A 21,927-nucleotide genomic window follows, 5' to 3' on the forward strand; every position below is an offset into this window, starting at 1 on the left:
CCTGCCAAATCCCATCTCTCTGCCTGCCAGCCAGGATTCTAAAAATGCATTTGGGAATTTTGACTTTGGTTTTTACTGAATATGAAATTCTATTGTGTATATATAGCCTGGATAAGCTGACCCAGCTTAGGGATAACTGATATAGTTTGTCTTACAACATTCAGAATCCTTTTCTAGACGAGGTAATAAGAAGGCCATTGAAAGTATTGAAAGGGACTGCCTCTCGCTCTCAACCTCTGCCCCCACGGGACGTAGTAGGTCCCCATTTTGCAACTGCCCTTCAGGAAGTCCACAGTACCACAAACTACAACAGGAGTAAGAGCAAAAACAGTTGCTGGGGGAGGTGGGGGCTTCGGAGGCTTTGTAACAGGCTGTAGCACCTGATGTACTTGGGAGAGCATCACTTTATGGTCCTCAAAGGGGCAACATCAAATACGACTTACGAAAATGGAGTCATTAAATGCTGCCGGACTCTTCTGCCTGAATGTTATTACTCTGGATCCAGTGTTTCAAAAGTTAAATTATTCAGTTTTTGGCAGAATGGCCTTAAATTGCACCATCGTTAGCAGTACTGCATCTCTGTACTCCGAAGTCAGATTCTCAGCTGGAATCCTGGTGTCAGTTAGGACAAGGTCCTTACTCCAAGCCTTATTATTATTATTATTATTTTGATTTCAGGTTTAATATATTTTTAACATTTACTTTTTTACTACGAGCACATATAACACGTGCAGTTTAAAGAATACCTGCAGACCTAACCAGCACGGAGGTGTCTCAGCTGTACGGAGCAAGTGCTGCCTGACTCAGCAGGCTGTTCAAGGCTTGTGTGAGGGAGCGCCTGTCCTGACGGGTGACAGGAAGGGTGAGCTTCTAGCTTCACACAACTGAAATGGGCCTTTCCTTGTGAGTCACAGTTTTCTGGTAGCCTTACTAGCTTCATAGTAGTAAGTGGCTAATACATTTACCAGCGATGGCAAAACAGACTGTGAAAATGTACTTACACATTCATTCACTCATTCATTTTGCTTACTGCCTTTGTTTCACCCCTCCAGCCCCTTCCATGAATTCTTCTAAAGGCAGCTGAGCAGAGAGCGCAGGCCCATTTTCCTACCATGTTTCCCCCAAAATAAGACCTACCCCAAAAATAAGCCCCAGTTAAGATCTTAGCCAGACCGACACATTTAGTACGTTATGACAATGTTCTAGAAGATGACATGACTGTATTTCAATAAATGTAGATTGTTGTACATGAAAAAATAAGACATCCCATGAAAATAAGCCCTAAAGGAGCAAAAATTAACAGAAGACCCGGTCTTATCTTCGGGGCAACACGGTACCTACGACCAGGGGCATGCCTGGCTTGTACCTCGTTTGCCTCACCTTTCTGTGCCCTCTCTGGAGACAGAACAAGAAAAACTTAATCCTCGTGAGGCTTCTGAGGAACTCAAGGGAGCAGCTTGAGTCCTTATCGAAGGGAAAGGTTGGACCTCACCGGTGGTTCAGTCACAAGCTCCTGATGCTGTCAAAAATTCCAGAATATTCACAGTTCAAAATATTTTATTTAAGTTTATACAAAATACAGTCATGTACAAAAATGTACATATCATTTTTCATTCAGTTTACATTTTAAAAAAGGACAACTGTAATTTCAAATACTTTCTGCTTACATGTCATGTAAACATTGTTCTGGGCCCATTTTCTTTACTAAAATTGTATCCACTCTTGGAGATTTTCGTGACTGGAGAGATGCTTTCAGATTGAGAATTATTAGATCTGCTGAAATGATTCCTCAAGCCACACACTTGACCATGATTGGCTGGATTACAGGCAAAATGAGATTCTCTATAGAGACATAGCTGCAGCTTTACAGCAATACAAAGCTGTAGATGTACAGAGTTCATTTTACAGACATTTGTGTAAATCTGTAAGCGATCTCACCCTATCTACACACATCTATTATGAAGGGTCGTGGTGGAAGAACGCCGATGCCCACAGGGGCACAGTCTCTACTTGGGAAAGTGGCTGAAACAACAGCGGCTGACATGGAGCTCACTCTTGTTTGGAGCTTGCCATGTCGGCCACCCTGTGAAGAACGGCCAGTGTGCACAATTTGAATATATAAAAATTTGAAAATATCGTTAACCTATCTTTTGACAAAATTCAGTGTATTTTGAGGGGTGGTGGGGGGGTAAAAACGAAAGGGAACAAAAGGAAAGGAAAGCATGTTCTGGGTTCTACCAAACACATGGGCTTCAGAGGAAACTGCCTGCTTCAGTTTGTCCCTCTCTGCTGATTTAACCAAGAGGATACTGAAAAAGAACACGAAGGAAGAATTGAAGCCATTACTTCCCACCTACAGGGGAAAAAAGAAAATCCAGAATCAGTGTGTCAGGACAACCACTCTTGGAAGCAAAACAGAATTTAGACTACAACCAGCTTTTCACAAAGCAGTTAATAGCTTATGGTGTTCAATTAGTAACATACCATCAAAAGCAGTAAGATGGAACCCTTAAGAAAAATGGCACCTTCATTATCAGATTAATAATCATTAAAAAAAAAATTAATGAACAAACTTTAAAATTTGATTTTTCTTGTAGATCTGCAATCCATTCTAGATACTGGGCCCAACTCTGTCTACTGAGAACTAGGCAGTCCCAGAAAGAACCAACTTACTTGACACTATGGCCGCCATCCCTTGATTCTGATGATTAAATATTCAGCTTATAATGAATTCAAACTTCAACCACATTAACAAATGCTCAGCACTCAGGGGCTCCAAGATTGCTGGCCTCAGGACATCTCAGCGCTACCTTTCTGACACAAGCACAGCCCTTGTCCTGGGCTAGAAATGCCATACCTTCGAGCAGACACACCCTGCCAGCACACAAGCATTGCATCAGAATGAGACAAAGCAAAAATTACACTGATGTTACATATAGAGACACCCCTGACCTTGGCAATAATAATTCTGACTTCAAACTGGCAGCCCAATGGAAGAAATCTAATTTGATTTGGTCTTTCACAGAAATTTTCCCTGAATTGGAGATCACTGAGATTGTGCGGGCTTTCTTTTCATAGCACAAGGCAAACTTCACTGTCATGAAACCTTCTAAGTAGGCCCCTAAACCAAAACCTTGCACATATATGACTAAAAAGTGAAATCTGACCTAAATGATTCAAACATGAAACCAGTAATGATACCATACTGAATATAAACATCTATTTCCATGTTTACTCCAGACTCAACACAATGAAAGCAAATGCTTGTGAAAATTACAAGCCTCTCCTATCTCTAATTATTATAACCATACAATCAAGTTTATTCATGCTTCACCTTTACTTATCACTGCTATTAAATAACCCTTGACACTTATTTTGTTGGCACATGCTAATAAACACACACACATTCCCCAAGAGAGCAAAGAAAAAAACCCAGTCCAGAGTATTCTGTGTGAAGCCAATTAAGACGCTGTCTCTAGGGTCTTGATACCCTGGGCGGCAGAAATGGTTGCTGTGGAAACAAATTCGCCACAGTATTTCTGGCAGAGTCAGAACCTAGTGACTAATATAACATGTCTTCAGATAGGATCTAGTGTAAATAGGGCTATTTCTCCCTTACTGTGGACGCCAGTCTACGAAGTATATAGATTATTAGAAATTAGAAAGGAAAACATGACATTCCATACACAATTTATTTTACCATAACTTGGTATTTTCTTTTATTCAATCATACAAATTTGAATGGGAATTCCTGAAAAAAATCCTTTACTTAATTTACCTTTCGCAACACAACAGATTTCAAAACATTTAGTAGCTTCTCATTTACATAACTTTTTCTCTTTTTAAAATTCTGTAGCATATTAGTATTTTCAAAACAATAGTCTTACATGGATGTGCTTTAAAAATTAACTGGTAATGATTTGATTTATATTATAACTTATTTCAGAGAATAATTACTGAAAAGGACAGACTAGACAAGTATTTCTTTTAAAAAATACAATTTTTGGTCATGTGAATGATTCATGTTCAGATTTCAAAAATAGAAAACATCCTAAAGTGCATCATTTCATTTATAATATAACTCCTTGAAATTATAGCCATCTGTAATGTAAACAGTGGAGCAAAGAATACCAAACTATATTTTCGTGTCCATTTTTTACATTTGGAGGATTAGGTACCGTCTTTCAGTGTGTAGGGTGCCTCCAATATACTGCTCATGCTTCTACGCAGATATTTTTCAGAGCCGACAACGTCAAGGCATTCTTTTTCACCCACTCCCAACTTCAACAATTTTCAGCTGACAGAGCTGCTGCCTCACTTCAGCAATGGAAATTGCTGCTACAAATCCAATCTGACCAACTTCTCAAAAGCCCATTTTTTTTGAAATGGACAATTGGTCAGTAGAGTTTTACGTTCTCTTTCTTTGTCTTCTTAAAAAAACAAAACAAAACAAAAAAGTGGTACTCTTTAAGAAAAGACATAGAGGAGGGCATCCTGTTGTTCTGTTCAACCTGCAACATTCTCTTCCAAAGGCAGAGCTGCTGAAATGCCTCCTCCGGACACCCAGTGGCTGCTGTGCGGTCCCTGCTCCACCTCACAAAGCACAAAGATGGACCCAGGATGGACAGGCAGAACCAGAACCCACGTTCCCCAGTGCACACATGGAGGGTTATAAAGCAATAACAAATCACAAAGTGACATCAGCACATTGAAGAGATGAATGGTTTGGTGCCTTAAATGTCCTGGTCCCTCCAAAATGTCTAATATAGACAGCTTTGTGACATCATCTTTAACAAAATTATAATCAGAATTGGCCATACACCATTATTTGTCCCCTTTATACATGATCTTGAAAATAATGTGATTTAGATTCTGCCTTGGGATGAACTCCAAGGGCCATACGAACCCCTCAGGGGATTTTAGTGCAGGTTTACTTAAAAAAACAAACAAAAACTAAACTCTGGTAACTACTCAAGTGGCTGAGAACACAAGTGCTCTCTCTTTCTTTTATGATCCTCTACACTTCAGTTAAAAATTAAGCAAGATCCTTTATGTTTGGCTTGTGCCAAAATGAAACCGAGCCCCAAACAGGCTGCCATAGCATGCTGGTCTCGCTTCGTGTCTGATGTTAATATCTGAGACTGGTAAGTGCAGTCAATGTTCAGGAAAGAATTCTCCAGGCTCTTTACCCTGTTACCTGATTTAAACATCAGCATTAATATAGCTCCGGCTATATTCCCTCTGTCCCTGGCAGGTAATCCAGTCCTATAGGGCTCAAAATTCTTTGTCAGCTGAGGAAGTGTTGAAGAAACACACAAACACACGGTCAAATAGACGTTTGCACTGCCACTCAGGGCAGATGCTGCTTCCATCTACCTGAGAGCTGAAAGGGAAGCGATTCACACGAGTGGGGGAAGGTGCAGCTCTGTGGAAAGGAAACAGGAATGGCCAAGGCAGCAAATAGGGCTCCAATGCACGTTCCCACGTAACTGGGTCCACAGAGAACAGGGATGGGCACAGCAAGTCCGCTCTACAGAGTAGAGTACTGAGCTGGTTTTTATCACAGTTATGGACAGAGAATGAATGGCCTCCTTTTCTCAGTTATCCAGGGAAGAACAGTGTATATTCTCTGTGGATGAGTGTGTCTCAATGTAGTGACTTACCACTGCTAGTGTTAGTAAAGCTTCCACTACAGTGTCTGTGCGTGTTTGTGCACGCGTGCGCAGGAATCTTGACTTTCCCTTACAAAATTCCTAGGTCAGGGCGTGTCGCCTTTGTCCAGCTCGGTGGTTTCTAAGGCAGGCAATGGAAACTAGAGCCGATCCCAATGGCCTGGAGGCAGAGGGCTACATGCTTTGCAGGTCCAGTCCCGAGGCTGCCTTCCAGTTTCTGCAGAGCTGCTATGTACCAGGGGAGGCAGGTGGCAAATTCCCAGTGCGTCGCCAGCCTCCTTGGCTCGGGCTGCGGCCGCCCCCTACATGGACTTGGAATCAGTGTCTCTCTTGCTGATGAGCACCTCCAAGAGCCTTAGTTTCGCCTTTATGTGCTTATATTCATTGTATTCTTCAGCCATAGGAGTGCGGTCTTCCTTCTGGACATTTCTAATGGAAACAAAGGGAAAGGGGGGTGAGGACTGTTTGCTGTCTCTCCTACATGATACCGTTCAGCAGGTATAGTACCAACATGGAAACTTTGCAGGTTATTAATCTGTAGAATCAGTGTTGCCAAACTTCACTTGGTATCAAGACTGGAGCTGGGTTTAGATAAGCAGCTTCCCCCAGAAGGCACCACATGACTGAGTTTTCATATCTTCTTGTTGAAGATAATGAAGGATTAAGAAATGTAGACAGTTCCTCTCGCTGCTGCCATGTATAAATTCACATCAAGAGTCTCCATACATTGAAATCCTTTATTTATATTGAATGCTTTCTCACTTTTATATATTTCAGCTAACGGACCATTAAATTTCTACTTAGCAATTGGTATACCCATAATTTACAGGTTTCTCAAAAATAGTTTATACTCCTAATTATTATCAAATTAGCCATGGAATCCAGCAATTGAATCCTATGATACTAATAAGCCTTTACGGTTTACTAATTTTATATGCACACTTTTTATATGCACAAGAATTAATTGCGAGCTTATTATGGGTCAAGCACTGTGCTAAGGGGATCTGTCCCCACGGTCCAACACAACCCTCGGGAGAACTCAAGGAAGCGGTGCTATTACCCCCATTTTACAAACGCTGAAAGAGGGACGGCACGTCAGGCCCATTGTACAGTGACTGCTCTCGGCTACTGCGTGGTGCAGTCCTGCTTCTCATTTTTTGAAATGCACATGTCAAACATTCAAACACCAGGCTTCCTTTTCTTCTTATTAAAGGACAAACATGAGAAAGGCAATAGCATGGGACTTATTTGGGTCAGTGTACTAAAAATAAACTCATTTATTCATGCCTTGCCTTGTTCAAGGAAGTGATTCTAGATGGCTTCTCAGACGAGGCAGTGAAGGGAGCAGAGCAGTGGGAGTCGGGGCCCAGCTGTGCCCTCTGTGGGGCTTCACTCTCCTCAGACAGGAAATGATGGAGCCAGAATTTATGAGATCTGAAGTCCCTCAGAGTTCTAAACCTGTACGACGTTTATTCATTCCCGTCAGTTATACTTTCTGAACCCTCGTGAAACTTATATATAATTATATGTAGTTCCTCATGCATAGGATACCTGTACATACTATGAATAACCAGAGAAACAGACAAACCAAAAATATGCCTAGAAAGATGATTGGAATGAATCATCCAAACATTAATCCTGGTTTATCTCTGGGTATTATTATTTTGGGTATTATTTCTTTTATCTGCTTATCTATATTTTCTAAATATAGATATATAAATATATAAATATCCCGAACACAAGGAGAAAGAAAAGCAAATATTTAGGTATAAAATTGATAAATATTGAGAAAGTCATTACAGGACAGAGCCAAATCAGAGATCTTAAAATTAAAGTTATACAATAATTGAAATAAACTGTAATACAACACATTCTAAAAGCCACAGTTAATTTTTATGGTCCTTTTGTTTCTCAATACTTTCAAGAAGTATGAAAAGGGACTTAAAGAGGAACTATATTTACACTGTTTAGATAATTTGGATTAAAACAAAATCAATTTATAACGATAAAACTTAACTCCAATGTAAGAGATGCAAATCTATTCTTGCCTCTTGCTGTGACTTGAGCCAGACACTCTGTGTGCAGCTGCTTGCAAACAAGGAAGACGAAGCCTCAGGACAGTGTTACATAAGGACTCCATTATGCCTTAAAACTCACTGGTGGAAAGTACCCTAGTAATCGGGTGGATTTACTGCTTCTTGTGTATTTTTCATTCAAACTTAACAACTACCATCTTTGCCTTTAAAATGTGCTTAAAACCCAGCAAGATTTAGAGTCCTTTCCTTATTTCTCTTTCTAGTTTCTTAAGACAAAAAAACAAAAACAAACCGGGGCTGTCGACTGGAAACATAGCTTCAAGCTGCTCATTTTAGATTAGAATTTGATGTGACAGGTGACTTTTACAAATGTTAGCTCAGTCTACATCAGTCTTGGATACTATCCAAGAAGCATTTCTTCCTGAAGGACCACACAAACCTCACCATCTCACAGTCAGCCTCGAAGGGGCCCTGGGCACAACAGACCTGAGGGCTAGGTTACAGGGAGCAGGCACAGCGGTTCCCACCTGGGAGGCATCGCCCAGACCTGACAGGAAAAAAAGAGGATGTGTGCGCAGAAGGGGCGAGGGAGGGAAAACACATGCACTACCTTCCATTTTGTCTGAAAAAGTTGTCTTCAAAATCACGAAGTGTCTTTCGAATCCTTTTCTTTTCTTCTCTCATTTCCTGAAGGTGTTCCAAGAGTTCTGGTCTAAAGGGGCAGAAAAATATCAAGAAAATTGAGTTAAATCTGAATTGTCATAAATGTAATGACTGTGCGACTCGATAGGATTTGTGGACAAAGTGGGGAACACATAAATGCAAAAACCGTTGCGGGAGCTGAGGGTCAGCAGGAACGAATGTATTTTATTCCTCGAAATACTGACAACAGCTATGGCTTTTGGGGCTTCCATAAGGCTCCTGCTACTTAGGAATCCTTAGGGTTTGTGAAATTCCTTGGTGCTTTGTCGTATTTTGCTTTGAAAGAAAGAGATGACATCTGTGCTCAGTGTTAAATGATGGGCTGCAGAGTACAGAACCACACGAGGCCATTTATAGAGCCATTCTGATTGTTCAAGCAAATCTCAGATGCTCCCTCAAATAACATGGGATGAAGAACATACAGAAACTGAGCCAGAAGATAAAAAAAAGTCACTGTTTTATCTGCACAGACGCACTCCAGGTAAGTCTGTGTTTGGTCAGCCACTTGAAGTACAAAGAATAAAATAATATGTAGGAAAGTTATTTTCACCCAAACATTTCAACACCAAAACAACATACATTGAAGCAGCATGGAGATTTGAAAGCGCAGTGTCCTGGCTGCATTTTGATGGTATTTTATCATCCATTGGGGAAATAAACCCATCAGCATCATCTTCAAACTGGTCGAGAAAGCAACGGGCACTGAAATCGGTTTTCAGAGAGACTGTGAAGTCCAGTTTTGTGTTGCTATCATCTTCTGAACCCTCCTGTTCTTCCTGGAGATACAAAACAACCCCAACCAGAATCTGGTTACTTTTTCTGACACTCTTTCATCACAAATATCATTTAATGATCTTTCAATTATCCAGACACCATATAGTTTCTTCTATACTGACATTTAGCAACACATATGCACAGTATGAATATGTTACTGAACATCTGTACGTACACAGTAAGTAACACAAACACTAAACACAGTCACTCAATAGGGAAAAAAATACAACAAAGTTAGTGGACATCACAATTAACATTTGTCAAGGCTGAGGATAGGGAGGAACAACCATCATAATTTATACCCTTAATCAAATGAAGCAAAAGAATCCAAAAGTTCCCCGCTCTGTGAAAACACATAAGAAAATCCACCACCAGTCATCAGTGCTTTCAGGATTGCATTACTTGTATACCTCAGAAAATATTTTTTATTAAGCTATAAACGTTCTCAGAACTTTAACAATACAGCCCTTTCTATTTAAGAGTTGAAATTGTAAAATACTTAATGGTTGCTTGGATAAAACACAAAATCTTAGGAAATTTTTTTTTTAACTTTCATTTATTTTAAGTGTGTTTTTCCAGGACACATCAACTCCAAGTTAAGTAGTTGTTTCAATCTAGTTGTGGAGGGCACAGCTCACAGTGGCCCATGCAGGGATCAAACCGGCAACCTTGTTGTTAAGAGCACCGCGCTCTAACCAACTGAGCTAATCGGCTGCCCCTTAGAGAATTTTTGATGAGATCAAAACATTTATCTTCCCATGATTGGAATCGTAAATCTCCCGTTTTTTCAAGGAATTTCCAAGTCTGACTGTATTTTTCAGAATCTAAGAAAAGTATCATATTCTCTGTCTTGATGATAATGCAATCATAAAAACAATGGAGTCAAATTAGTATTTTGTAGTGCCAATTTTAAAGCTATGCAAGTCTAAAAAAAAATAATATCAGAGTCTGAAAGATTTTAAAAGTAATTCATCACCAAAATGTCTAGTCAGACCAGGAGAAAATATCCTAATATTTTGGAAAATAACAAAATTGGTTAGGAGTACAGCTACATGCACATCAGGAAGGACATCAATTGTTCTAGTTAAACCAAGGGGCTTCAGTGCCAATGCAGCAAATTCATCTCAGGACGCAGGAGTAGTTACCACTGGTGGTCAAAGCACAAGCACGCAGTGGATTTTCTTTACATAAATTTTGGTATGCCTATCGTAGTGTCTCTGAAGAGAAATAATTTAAACAAACAGGCAAAACAAAACAACAGACAAGGACCATTCCATAACCACAATGAAAGTATGGTTATGAAGACAACATTGGCAAAAACTAGTGGCTTTTCCAGATTCTCTCTGGGGTTACTTCAAATCTTCAATGTCTTTGCTTGGTCCACGGAAGTAAGGGCATCATTATTAATTTTTAAAAATTTAAATCATTAAAAACATTTTTAAATTAACAAAGTAAACATGACTTTTAAATTAATAAGTTTCTCTTTTTTGTAAGCGGAAGTAACGATTCCCACCTATGAAGTCTTCATAAGAAGTAACTGAGATAATATATGTCAGTACCTGATAAGGTGCCCCTGGCACACAGGCGGCGCAGCTCAGCCAGCTGCTTCCTACCCCCACCCCTTCCCTGGACGAGGAAGACCAGGTAGAACCACCTGACCGTAAATTCCGCGGAGGCAGGGACTTGGACCTGTCTGAACATTGAGGTCCCCAGAACTCGGCAAATACCTGCATATAGTAGGTGCTCAATAAATGTCTGTTAAACAGTCTAGTAATTCAGTTTTAAAAGAGAAATACAAACTACTAGTGAGAGAGTCTTAAAGCCCTCGACACATAAAAAACGAAATCAGGTGTCTAGGCCTTATCAGTTATATTCCATGGTCCTGAGAGAACTTAAAAATGTGAGAGTGTGACTTACACACCGTGAGAACTCAATGTTTTTTAAGATGAAGCCAAACAAAAGTAATCTCAGTAAGCTGTGACAATCATAGGAAAAAAGAAAAACAGCCAAAATAGATCTTGAAATTATAAGAACATCAGGTTGTTGTGAATATTGGATAGATTCTAGAAGGACTCAATACATAGATAATGTATGAGCAATTAATAAAGAACAACGATCACCAGGGACTAGTACTGGCTCCTTAAAAACAAATCATGAAAACTAACCATTTTCCCTTGTTTGATAGGATTGGCCTAATAACTGATTTCAAGCAAGAATGAGGTGAGCTGATCTATCACAGGAAAGCTGGTTGTGAAAATCTGTACAGTTTTGATACGATGGCGACGTGAATCTGGAGAAAAGTCTATAGCAGGCTCTTTACCTGACTCTGCCTTACTCAGTATTTATCAGTCACTTGGATAGACACAAAAGGCATATTCATAAAACATGTAGGTAATAGAAAGTGGGTTAGGGATATCTGGTACGTTGCAATACAAAATCTAGATTTAATCTATTTCATAAGGCTGGAATAGAAGTATGAAAAGTAACTAATTGGAAAAACGCAAAGTCCTCTAAATACGTTAGGAAAATAAGAAGCTGGATACACAGACAATAAGCAATCCATGGAAAAGGAAACGGAGGACTGCATAAATCAACAATGAGAGAGGGTCACATGCAGTGGCTCTCAACTGAGGGTGATTCTGCCCTTTAGGGGACCTTTGGAAATGTCTGGAGACATTTTTGTTGGTCTCAGCTGGGGAGGAGGTGGCTGAAGTGCAGTACTGGTACGTACTGAGTGGAGGCCAGTCTCCACAACCAAGAGTTATCCAGCCCAAAATGTCTGCAGTGAAGTGGAGAGAGCCTGCTAGGGAAGGACTAAAAGGAACTCACAATCCATTGACAGTCATGTAGTCACAGAGTTAAAGAACTGAAGGGCCTTAGATCGAGTTCAGGACTAGTCCTTGATCTACCCCGTTACTGGTGAAACCATATCTAGAACAGTGTACAGTTCTGGGTGTCGGTTTTCAAGAGGTATATAAACTGGTGCGTGCGTATAAGGCAGAGTCACTAGACTGCTGAATGGTCTGGACCCCGTTATCATATGAGAAGTAGAGAAGAACTTGGAGAAAAAATGTTCACATTAAGAAGAACTTGGATAAAAAATGTTCACAGGGTACAGGTGGGAGTGGGCAGAGCAGGTGATCATAAATATATGAAGTGTTCTCGTGGAAGAAGCACCATGCTTCTTCCAGGGTGTCCCAGGGGCAAACCTTAGCCTATTAAGTCGAAAGTGATATATTCATAATAACTAGGAATATTATAATTTTAAATTATGTTCATTAACTGTGATATTTTATACTTACCAGACTTATTATACTTCCTAAAATTACATATTATATCATGTATTTTATAATTTTTAAAATGATAAGTATAAAATATGAGGTTTTGGCTATTACTGATGTCTAGTCCAGTAACGAGTGACCTTACTCTCCCAGTTGCTGTAAACTTATCAAGCTTGAAGATGCAACCACTTCTTAGGGACAGTGTCTCTATTCTGTCAGAGAAGTTTTAGAGGAAATTTTTATGTTGGATAGAACTGACTAGATGACCTCTAGGATTTGGGGCTGGAAGCTTTAGGGTCTCAGAACTTGAGCTGGCTCTATTTCACACACAGCTGGCTTCCTCCTATTTAAAACCAGAGATCGGTTTTTGTTTTTTTTAAACACTTAGATACAATCTTCTTATCTGCACACACACCAAGTTCTAAATTGTATTAGAACTGCCAAGAATTAGTACAAACCAAATACATGCTAATAATAAGCCTGGTCAATTGGAACAAAATGAACTAAAAGAAAGCATATTTACAAAAGCAATGTAATCATTGCAAAATTATCAGAGAGTTTGACCATCATGTGAGCCAGTAGAAGAGCCATTGCCAAAATATACTTGTGAAAAAAAATAAACTGAGCTAAAGGAGAAAATATGGAAGAAAGTCCTCTTTCAAAAAGAGCATCATTAGTATGTCTTCCATTTGTTTAATGAGGCAATTATTAAGTGTCATATTTTGGATGTGTTAAAGAACACATTTTAATCTGGTAACAGTTCTATCACATGATTCTAAGAGAAAGACGTGAATTTTCATACCTACAATTGTCCAAATTTCTTCAATTACAGTGATTTAATCCTTGGGTGAAATTACCATCTAGACAAAATGTGTCTTATTTCATCAAGTCTTATTGTACAAAAATAGCTCTAATTTTTAAGATATCATATAGTATATTCATCTAAATTTCACATTTAGAGCATTTTCATGAAAAAAATTCTATTTAAAATAATATGAATAGTGAGCACAATCATTGCCTAGTACCTTAAAGTTAGGTATATGAAGTATTTAACACCTCTCAGAGGTAAGAAAAGGAATAGAGTAAATAAAGCAGAAGACTGTGTAACTTCTGGTATCTTACCTCAGTAACAATGATGACAATTAGGCAAGAAAATGGAATGGTTCTCAACTGGCGTCCCTCTGTAGGAATGAGGCCCCCATATTCTGAAATAATCATGCCTAACCACCCAGGCTTGTAATTGTCACATAAATATGACAGGTGAAACCTTTTTTTTTTTTTTTTTTGGTGAAACTCCTAAAATTCACTTTTGCTTTTGGTTTTACTCCCCCTTCTGACTTAAAAAACTGCTAAAAAAAAATCACTGATGTTTAAAAAATGATTGATGTTGACTTTTCATCTCTAGAGCACTGTATAAGGCCGTCCAGTTTGCTCAGTTGTCTAGAAACACAAATATGAAAGAGGCTGAGCCTAGTCCAGGCCAATTAGGTCCCTGCAGAGATGCACAGATCTATGGGCACAGGTTATACTTCCCAATCTAGTAAAAGTAGTCACTGAGGACAAGGATTATTTGTATAAAGTCCATAATTACTACTGGGGGAAAAAAATCCGAGCACATGTTCTAGTGACTGCTGGTCATAGCACTACATTCACCAATCAAGAAGAGATTATAAAATTAGTACTGAGGACTAAATGTGCCGGAGAATGTGAGAGGGAGGTAGGGTGGGTGAAACTGTACCAGCACAATTGCCAAAGACAGCTAAGATATTTGTCCATATATATATATATGTCCATATATATATATTTGTCCATATATATATATATGTCCATATATATATATTTGTCCATATATATATATATATATCTCACATAATAAAAAAATGACAGATATATGGTCTTTGTTAATTTTGTTTTTTCCATAAACTCAGTAAATGAGGTTTCTTTTTAAAAAGTTATCCAATGAACTAATTTAACAAAAATTTGAAATATATAAAAGTCCATTCTGCAACTAGGCAAAAACAAAACAAAACCCTCAGAACTGAAAATATTGTGAAAACAAAACAATCATCCCTGAAAACAAAACAAACAATAACAAACAAAACAGAAAAAAACAAAACAAAAGGCAGAGGATGAAATGAAACTAAGTAAATCAGCTAGTCTATAATGGAAATAAAAAAGGATTGTTCAAAGTTGGTTACGTGCAGATTTTTAGGGCATGCTACAAGAAGCCATCATGGAAAGGTCCCATCACAACCCGTCTCATTCACAGGACCGAGGGAGGGAACTGAGGCAGATTTAGCAAGTGATTAGCAGCTGGAGGTCTTCACCTTTATCTCCTTGAAGAAGGAAGCAGTTTCGCCCTCGATAATTGGCTGCAGCAAAGGGCTTCTCCGCTTGCTGGAGGGGGATCCCTGCGACAGGTGTTAACAAGTAGGTTACGTTGCGAACCTTTCCCCTTTCCCACCAACTCTCTGCCTCCTCTGCTTCACTTCACCAGTACTTATTACTGCCTTTTAACGACATACTCTGTTCCCTCCCCACCAAAACGTCCCAGGAAAACCAGAAACAACCAAAGTTCTTTTCCAAGGTTCTCCTTCACTTCAAAAAGCTACCCCACAGCCAAGCAGCTCCCATGAGAGCAAGAACAGCACACGGGCATGTTAACCTGAGGAGAACCACCTGCCTCCCCACCCCTTTCCACCCTCATCACAGTAAATATAAGAACATTTGAACGGCAATAAGCTTTAACTATAACACCATAAGCTCACCAAGTTGTACAAGGGTTATCTGACTTCTCTGTTGTCCATTCACCTAAATTTAGGGACACGAAGGGTTCCTAACTGAAGAATGAAAACTATTCCTTAGATACAATCATTTTATTGGTTAGTTTACTAATTTATTCTGCAGGAAATTTCTAGACGAGTGGCTTTCTTCCAACACACCTGCCTGAGGTCTCTGGACCCTCCGTCATTTATATGAACTACGTAGTAGTACACTGTTAAAAGCTACATAAAGACCATACCTTAGGGTTAGAAATAAACAAGGAGATTTAAAGCAGGAATAGGAGTGCAGCAGCTAAGATGAATATGCAGTTCAGCAACAACATAAGCGGGGATGTGGCTGCTTACTAAAAAGTCTAAGACCCCAGGTCCCTGGAGAGGAGAGCACGGAAACGAAAGGAAACCCAGTCCCCAGGAGATGGACGGGCATTCATACTGTACTCACGGCTGGGGGTGGAAAAGCGGAGACGGGGCTGAAGGGGGAGAGCAAACAGGCCAGTGCCTGACAGGCTTTCCCAGGGCTGAGGGCAAGGCACTGCTCCCTACTCCTGACAAAATCGGAGCTCAGAGGCCAAAAACGGCTAAGTCCAAGGCTGGTGGCACAGAGAGCACCTTCACAGTATGAGCCTCCCTCCTTTTCTTCAACTTTACATTTCTCCACATCCTCCAAAAAGAGGAGGCTCACTCTCCTGAGTTCCTTAGAGGGATTTCCCCTGGATAGGATTCCTGAGGGGATCCTCTTGGAGCAGGAGAGAAGACTCTTAACAGAGGGCTCTTAGGACCAGAGAGGCCTGGAGAAAGTACAGCCCCCCTTGGTGCTCTCTCTCTAAGAAAGGATGGGGGAGCTGGCCAGCACATGTCAGATGGATGTATATGGCCAAAGTATGACTCCCAAAAGCAAAAAAAATTCTACCAGCTTCAGATTTGCTCATTTTTGACAAATGTAGCCTCAGAAGTCTTTACTAAAGTCTTCATTCCTCAAGCTTATGGGCCATAGATATCAATGGTAGGTTCAACTATTAAAGACTGTTCTGCAATGAGAAAGCAGGTGAGGGCCCTATTCAGATAGCCAGGGCCCATTCAACCAAGTAATCAGCTACAGAGGGGTGGTGAACTCACAATGATGGGTATGGTGTTGGCTCGGGACAGGATCTGCTTGACCAGCCGGTACCTGTCATACAGGGGCTTCATAACCTGACGTTCATTCTTGGTTACCTGAAAAGCAAGAACAAGAGAGCTGAGAAGCCTGCCCCTGGCGATCAGGTTACCAGCTGTCCCAGCATGCTCTGGGCTTAGAGAAAGTACTGATGATTCAACTGAAGTCTCACCATTCTCAGAAAATTTATTTAAACGGATAACATTATTTAGTCGGCGAACGTTTCAAACATCTACCTCAGCTACAGATCACTCTGGCAATCACTCTATTAGCAGTATTGCTTTTCCTAAATCAAAACGATGATCATTATTATTAGTTCGCTGTTTAAAACTCCTCAAGCTTCAGAATTCTTGGACAATTTACTATTTTCAAGGTCCAGGGAAGAAAGGATGTATTTCTATTATAATACTTACCATGCAGTTCTGTAATCAATTTTTTTTACATGTCTTTCTCCCCCATGAAATTTAGTTTATAAAGACAAGATTCTGGCTAACAGTAAGTATTCAAGGCACACCTGCGATTGAATACATGGATTCATTTCCCTATACCTAAAGTCTAGCACAGCACTTAAAATCGTTTAAAGGACTGATTCTATAGGCAGTGGGGAGGAATCAAGCCCAACTCCCTGGGATAGTATTTGATACAGTATTTGACACCCTTCATCATCTGCTGTTTCTCCTCCCGCACATCATACCTCAGGCAGAGATAGATTAGGTTGTCTCATACCTGCTTGTCTAGTTCCCTCTGCCCTGGAAATGCCCTGGTTTGGCAATTTTCCTAAGCAGCCTCTTCCAACATCTCCCATTCTGGGAGACCTGCTCATTCTCTCCTTTGCGGTTTTCTTTGGTGGGGAGGGAGGTCATGGTATGGATGGGAAGGGGACATGAGAGGGGATCCCAGGGGCTTGGCAGCGTTCTATTTCTTAATTTGGATGCTGCTTACCTGGATTTGTTCACTTCATGAAAATTCATGAAGGCATATATTTATAACCTGGGCTCTTTTCTGTATTTATGTTATCCTTCAACGAAAGTTAAACAACAGCCACAAATAAGTCTGAGGAACAGAAATAGAGTGACTAGTACAATTTCACATGTAAGATGACAGAGTTTAGGATTGGGACACATAATTTTTTCACTACGAGATGTATCCAGTAAATGTGTTGCAGATGAAGTTATTGTGAATACATGCCATGTGGTGCAATATAATATTGTGCAAGATAAACAATAGGTGGTTTAGTGACCCAAAGACATACTAAAAATAAAAAAAATAATAAGAAGGCAGCATTTCCCCATTGTGGACTAACATCCTATTACTAGTTGCTTGGCAAAAACATCTTTGGCTTATAAGAGGAAACTTCACTGGTAAAATCAGCCAGATATGGCAAACTTGACAGAAACCAATTTCCTTTCTAATTCTTTGTTCAAAAACCAAATTTTTTAGTTAGAGTAGAAGAAGACGACAACTGGCTTAATTATTTGGCTTATGACACTGATATTTAGATTTTCTAGGAATTGCTCATATTTTAAATTAATGACCCTCAGGAACTAATCACTTATAAATCATCTGACAAAATCCAGTTTTTGACAATGGGGAGTTAGTTACAACTCATCATGACTCCACCCAAGTTAATACGGGCATTTGACAGAAGTATCTAAACATCAAGAATATCGGTATCAAAGATTTTTAAGTCTGATGTGTGGAAAGAACTAACACTACTTGAATTACACCAGAATTTTTTTCATGATATGTATCTGAAGCCATAGGTTTGGTGATACTAAAAGTTAATACAGCTTTCACCCATCATAAGTCCATGTCGCATGCAACTGTCAGTGCTGGATTTGTGAACAAAGCCAAAAGCTAACCAATAATTCGATAAACAAAGCAGGGCCTTGGCCGAACTGTCAAAAAGGGCCGGCTGATGTCGAGTGGACCATGGGAAAATTCTGGGAGTCATTAGCTCTCAGGGATTCCACCTCTAGCCAAGAGCAGGCCTTTAAATGGAGCCAGAAAAGTTCTCTGAACCTCGGTTTCCTGATGGGTAAACTGCATAATTTGTATAAGAAAATCTGTATGATCCATAATTGCTTGGAAACGACTTTAGGCCAAGCACATCGTGTAGTATCTTTTCAACATACTTCCATTCCTCTTGCCTCAAACCTTTAATTTTCCTTTAAGTGGTGGCTCTGAATGGCTTTCCAATGTGTGGAAACAGGGTTAATACTAAGATGTATTTTTGCACACAAATCAAAACAATATAAAAATCCAGCTATGGAGATCTAATGGGTGACGACAGCAACTTCCACTCTCTCTTTGCTTTTGATTAAAATAAATCATCATCTACTGATCTCTTACCATCCTCTTTGGTTTGTAAGTCTCAGATACTATTTCAAGGAACAAAGGGAACACTAGCCAATAATTATCCATATTTAAGTAGTTGCCAGCCTTGGACAGAAATCACAAAGGTCTGAGTTGATAGCTACATTTGCTTGCTTTATCTTCTGTGCTAGTTTCTGTCTTAGCCTCAAATAAAACTTCCTTAAAGAAATATCAGTTTGGGTGCTGTTACCTGGACAGTGCCACAAAGGTGAAAAATACAATGATTGATGTGTTTACTACGAAGATAAAGATAAAATTAGAACCATGGAATATTAGAGTTACAAGCACCCTGCTTTTTTTTTTTTTTAAATATGATTAAATTAAGCACTGGAGAGGGTGATGATTTGCCCAAGGCAATAGATCTGGGATAAGAACCCAGGGTACCACCTCCCATTCTAGTTTCCTTTCCATTCACAAATCAGTAAAACAATAAGTGAAGTAGGATCTTAACAACATGTCACAATGTTGCATTATCCTCTAATAGGGTTTGACCAAGTTGTCTTCTTAATATAAAGAATTTTGCCTTCTGAGCTGAAAGGTCTGCCTATATTGAGTTCACAAAGATCTCTAGTTCTGAACATCAGCATGGAAGATCATGCTACAGACAGACAGGAAACTACACTGCCTTAATATCTTAGAAAAACAAAAAGTGGTCTGAATTCGTGTATGGAGGGGTACCTCTGAATCATAAACTGCAAGAAGGAGAAGACAAATGAGATGGATTCTTATAACTGTTGCATTCTTGGCCCATCGCTTTGGAAAATGGCAACTCTCCCTTCTTCATTAGCAGGACTGCGCAAAGAACAGATAATCCCAAAGAGCAGATCACCAAAGGAGAGTATTTATGTATGGTTTTAGCATTTGCATTTAAATTTAACATGGTATGATAGTGTCATGTTAGTTTCCAAGGTTTCAAAACACAAGATTAAAATATACCAATGAGGGAGAGACTCAAGGAGAACCCAGAAGCTCTGAGCCAGTTACCCCGTCCTCTCCCCTTTACACTGACAGCAAGCAGTGGTCTCTGAAGAGGGCAAAACTGGAAGCTGCCACTGCCTGCTGTGCTTCTGACAGTCTTCTGATGGGATTCTTAAATGTTGAAAAGGACACACTTTAATAATAATTGATCGGGAGTATGCGCCAGTATGTAAATGAGTGTGATTTTTTTTTCATATCTGTCAGTCTGTCTGTAGAGTGCCTGGTTAAAGCAAACAGACTTCTTAAAAAATGTATGCAAGTGGCAGATAATTATTTTGGCTTGCAATTTGGACAGTGTCCTCTAAAATCAGAATCCATAGACTCAGCAAAAACCCATGAGCTCTGAGCACCTGCTTTTCTTAAGAAACCTGGGGTTTGGAATGACAGTTTAGCTTTGGAAGTACGTGTACTTTTCTTTTAAGAAGAGTTTGCCCAAATGCTATTTACAGTCCAGGGTCCATGGCAACAGCATAGATCTGAGAATGAAAAGTTCACTCTTTGATTTTTAGATTGGCCAGATATCAAACGGACTCTGCTTTTCCTGAGGAGGCTGGAGCATCATGTTCCAACGAAAAGCAGAGTCTGACCTGGGACCAGGAATACATGATACACTTCCTGAGCATTTGTTCCCTGCCCCGTTAGATGCTAGAATCCTACCCAAAAAGGTCTTCTTCCTTCATTGGAAAGAATGATGAAAGGGCAATAGGAAGGCAGGGCCAAGAACTAATATTTCATATTCCTAATTATAAGAACGCTAAAAATGTGCATTCTTTCCCAATTCTATCACTTCATGAGAAGTAGGCCACAAAGAGCAGAACGTATAACTGTAACAGAAGTGAAAACTATCATTTACAGTACAATTCCCTCCTCCCCCACCAAAACCACTCTGCTCCACTTCCTCAGTGTGAGACAGCCTACAGGTAAATGTGTGTGTCTGTAATGCCATGTAGTCTCCATGACAACCTACAACAGACACCTATTATACAGACAAAGCCCTGAGGCTCTGAGAAGTTACCTAAGTAGCCCAAAGTTACAGAGCTAGTCTCAGTAGGGCTGGGTTCTGAATCTAGGTTGCCACAGTCCAGGCAGAATGAGAGAATCTGTGCCCAACTCAGAGCAACAAATACCACAGCCCACAACTCTCTGAACCTGCAGTAAGGTTCAGACTAGAACGCAGCACAGAGATCTCACGGCCTCAGGCAAGTAAGTCTTTAAAGGAGTCTATTAATGTCGTAATGTGAATCCATACAATGAAAAGAAGGAAAGCACACAAGTCCCGTCTCCTTTACCTAAGACTGTCTGTTGGCCAGAGGCTCGGTGCCTACTGTGGGGAAGGCGGTTCTGTTTGAAGAAAGTCAGTTCCAACTCTAAAAGCTGTGAATACTCCAGTAGAGGAGGACAGAGTTTCACAATACATGTGAGCTCCAGTGCATTTACTATTTGGTTCAATGCCTTTAAAAAATCCAAAACACAACTTGGCTTGAGAAAAAAAAAAAAAAACCACACAAAAACAACTTGGCTTGAAACATGACCATTATCCCAAAACGCCAGTATTTTTCCACTGCAGGGACAGGCCAGCAAAATCAATCATCATCAGCCCCAGCTTATTATTTTTTAAACTTAAACCTGATAAATTCAGAACCAAAAATACCAGGGAAGAAGCATTCTACGGATAATTTACTGGACATATGATGTCAGGTGTTGTGCTTGCTGAGGACCAGGTTCACAAAACCCAGAATACCTGCCGCTCTCACAGACCTCAGAGTCTGGTACATTATTCTGGAAGCTTCTTTATTGAAAAGAGCCTATTTCAGATGAAAACACGAGCTCCATTACATAACATGGCTGAAACTGGAAAAGAGACCCATGCTTTTTGCAATATGAAACTCCTACTGTGAATACAAACGTCATGCTTCTTATACCTGCTCTTAAGAGTTTGTTTTATTGGATTCTTAACCACATTCTGAATAGGTTACTAAGAGTAACTAACAAGGATCTCTGATTACAAGTTCCTTAAGGGAGAGAGAAGCCTATCACGCTACTAAGGACAAATATTCAGTGAACGCTTGCTGACTAACAAATTGCCTCAAATGCTCCTTGTTATGAAAAGGCAAAGCCATATTTTGGATTCTTCTCACTTTTGGTTCTGGATGGCAGCTGGAACTTGTCTAC

General features: G+C 39.8%; 1 protein-coding gene across 9 annotated transcripts in view; it reads right to left on the reverse strand.

Annotated features, from left to right (window-relative positions):
• The window catches only part of FAM13A (family with sequence similarity 13 member A), a 311,779-nt gene that overhangs the window by 23,845 nt on the left and 266,007 nt on the right, over positions 1 to 21,927 (reverse strand). For 7 of the 9 annotated variants that reach the window (XM_033105662.1, XM_033105658.1, XM_033105663.1 and 4 more), the window contains 5 exons: positions 16,365 to 16,460; positions 14,793 to 14,876; positions 8,990 to 9,186; positions 8,319 to 8,420; positions 1,540 to 6,101 (listed from right to left, as the gene is read on the reverse strand). In XM_033105662.1, the coding sequence (XP_032961553.1) occupies positions 5,975 to 6,101; positions 8,319 to 8,420; positions 8,990 to 9,186; positions 14,793 to 14,876; positions 16,365 to 16,460 (606 nt within the window). In that variant the 3' untranslated portion in view covers positions 1,540 to 5,974. Of the gene's footprint in view, positions 1 to 1,539; positions 6,102 to 8,318; positions 8,421 to 8,989; positions 9,187 to 14,792; positions 14,877 to 16,364; positions 16,461 to 21,927 lie in introns of those variants that run through there. The other 2 variants (XR_004422991.1, XM_033105659.1) reach the window with 1 other exon arrangement.

The sequence above is a fragment of the Rhinolophus ferrumequinum genome, chromosome 5 (assembly GCF_004115265.2).
Source record: "Rhinolophus ferrumequinum isolate MPI-CBG mRhiFer1 chromosome 5, mRhiFer1_v1.p, whole genome shotgun sequence".
Lineage (NCBI taxonomy): Eukaryota > Metazoa > Chordata > Mammalia > Chiroptera > Rhinolophidae > Rhinolophus > Rhinolophus ferrumequinum.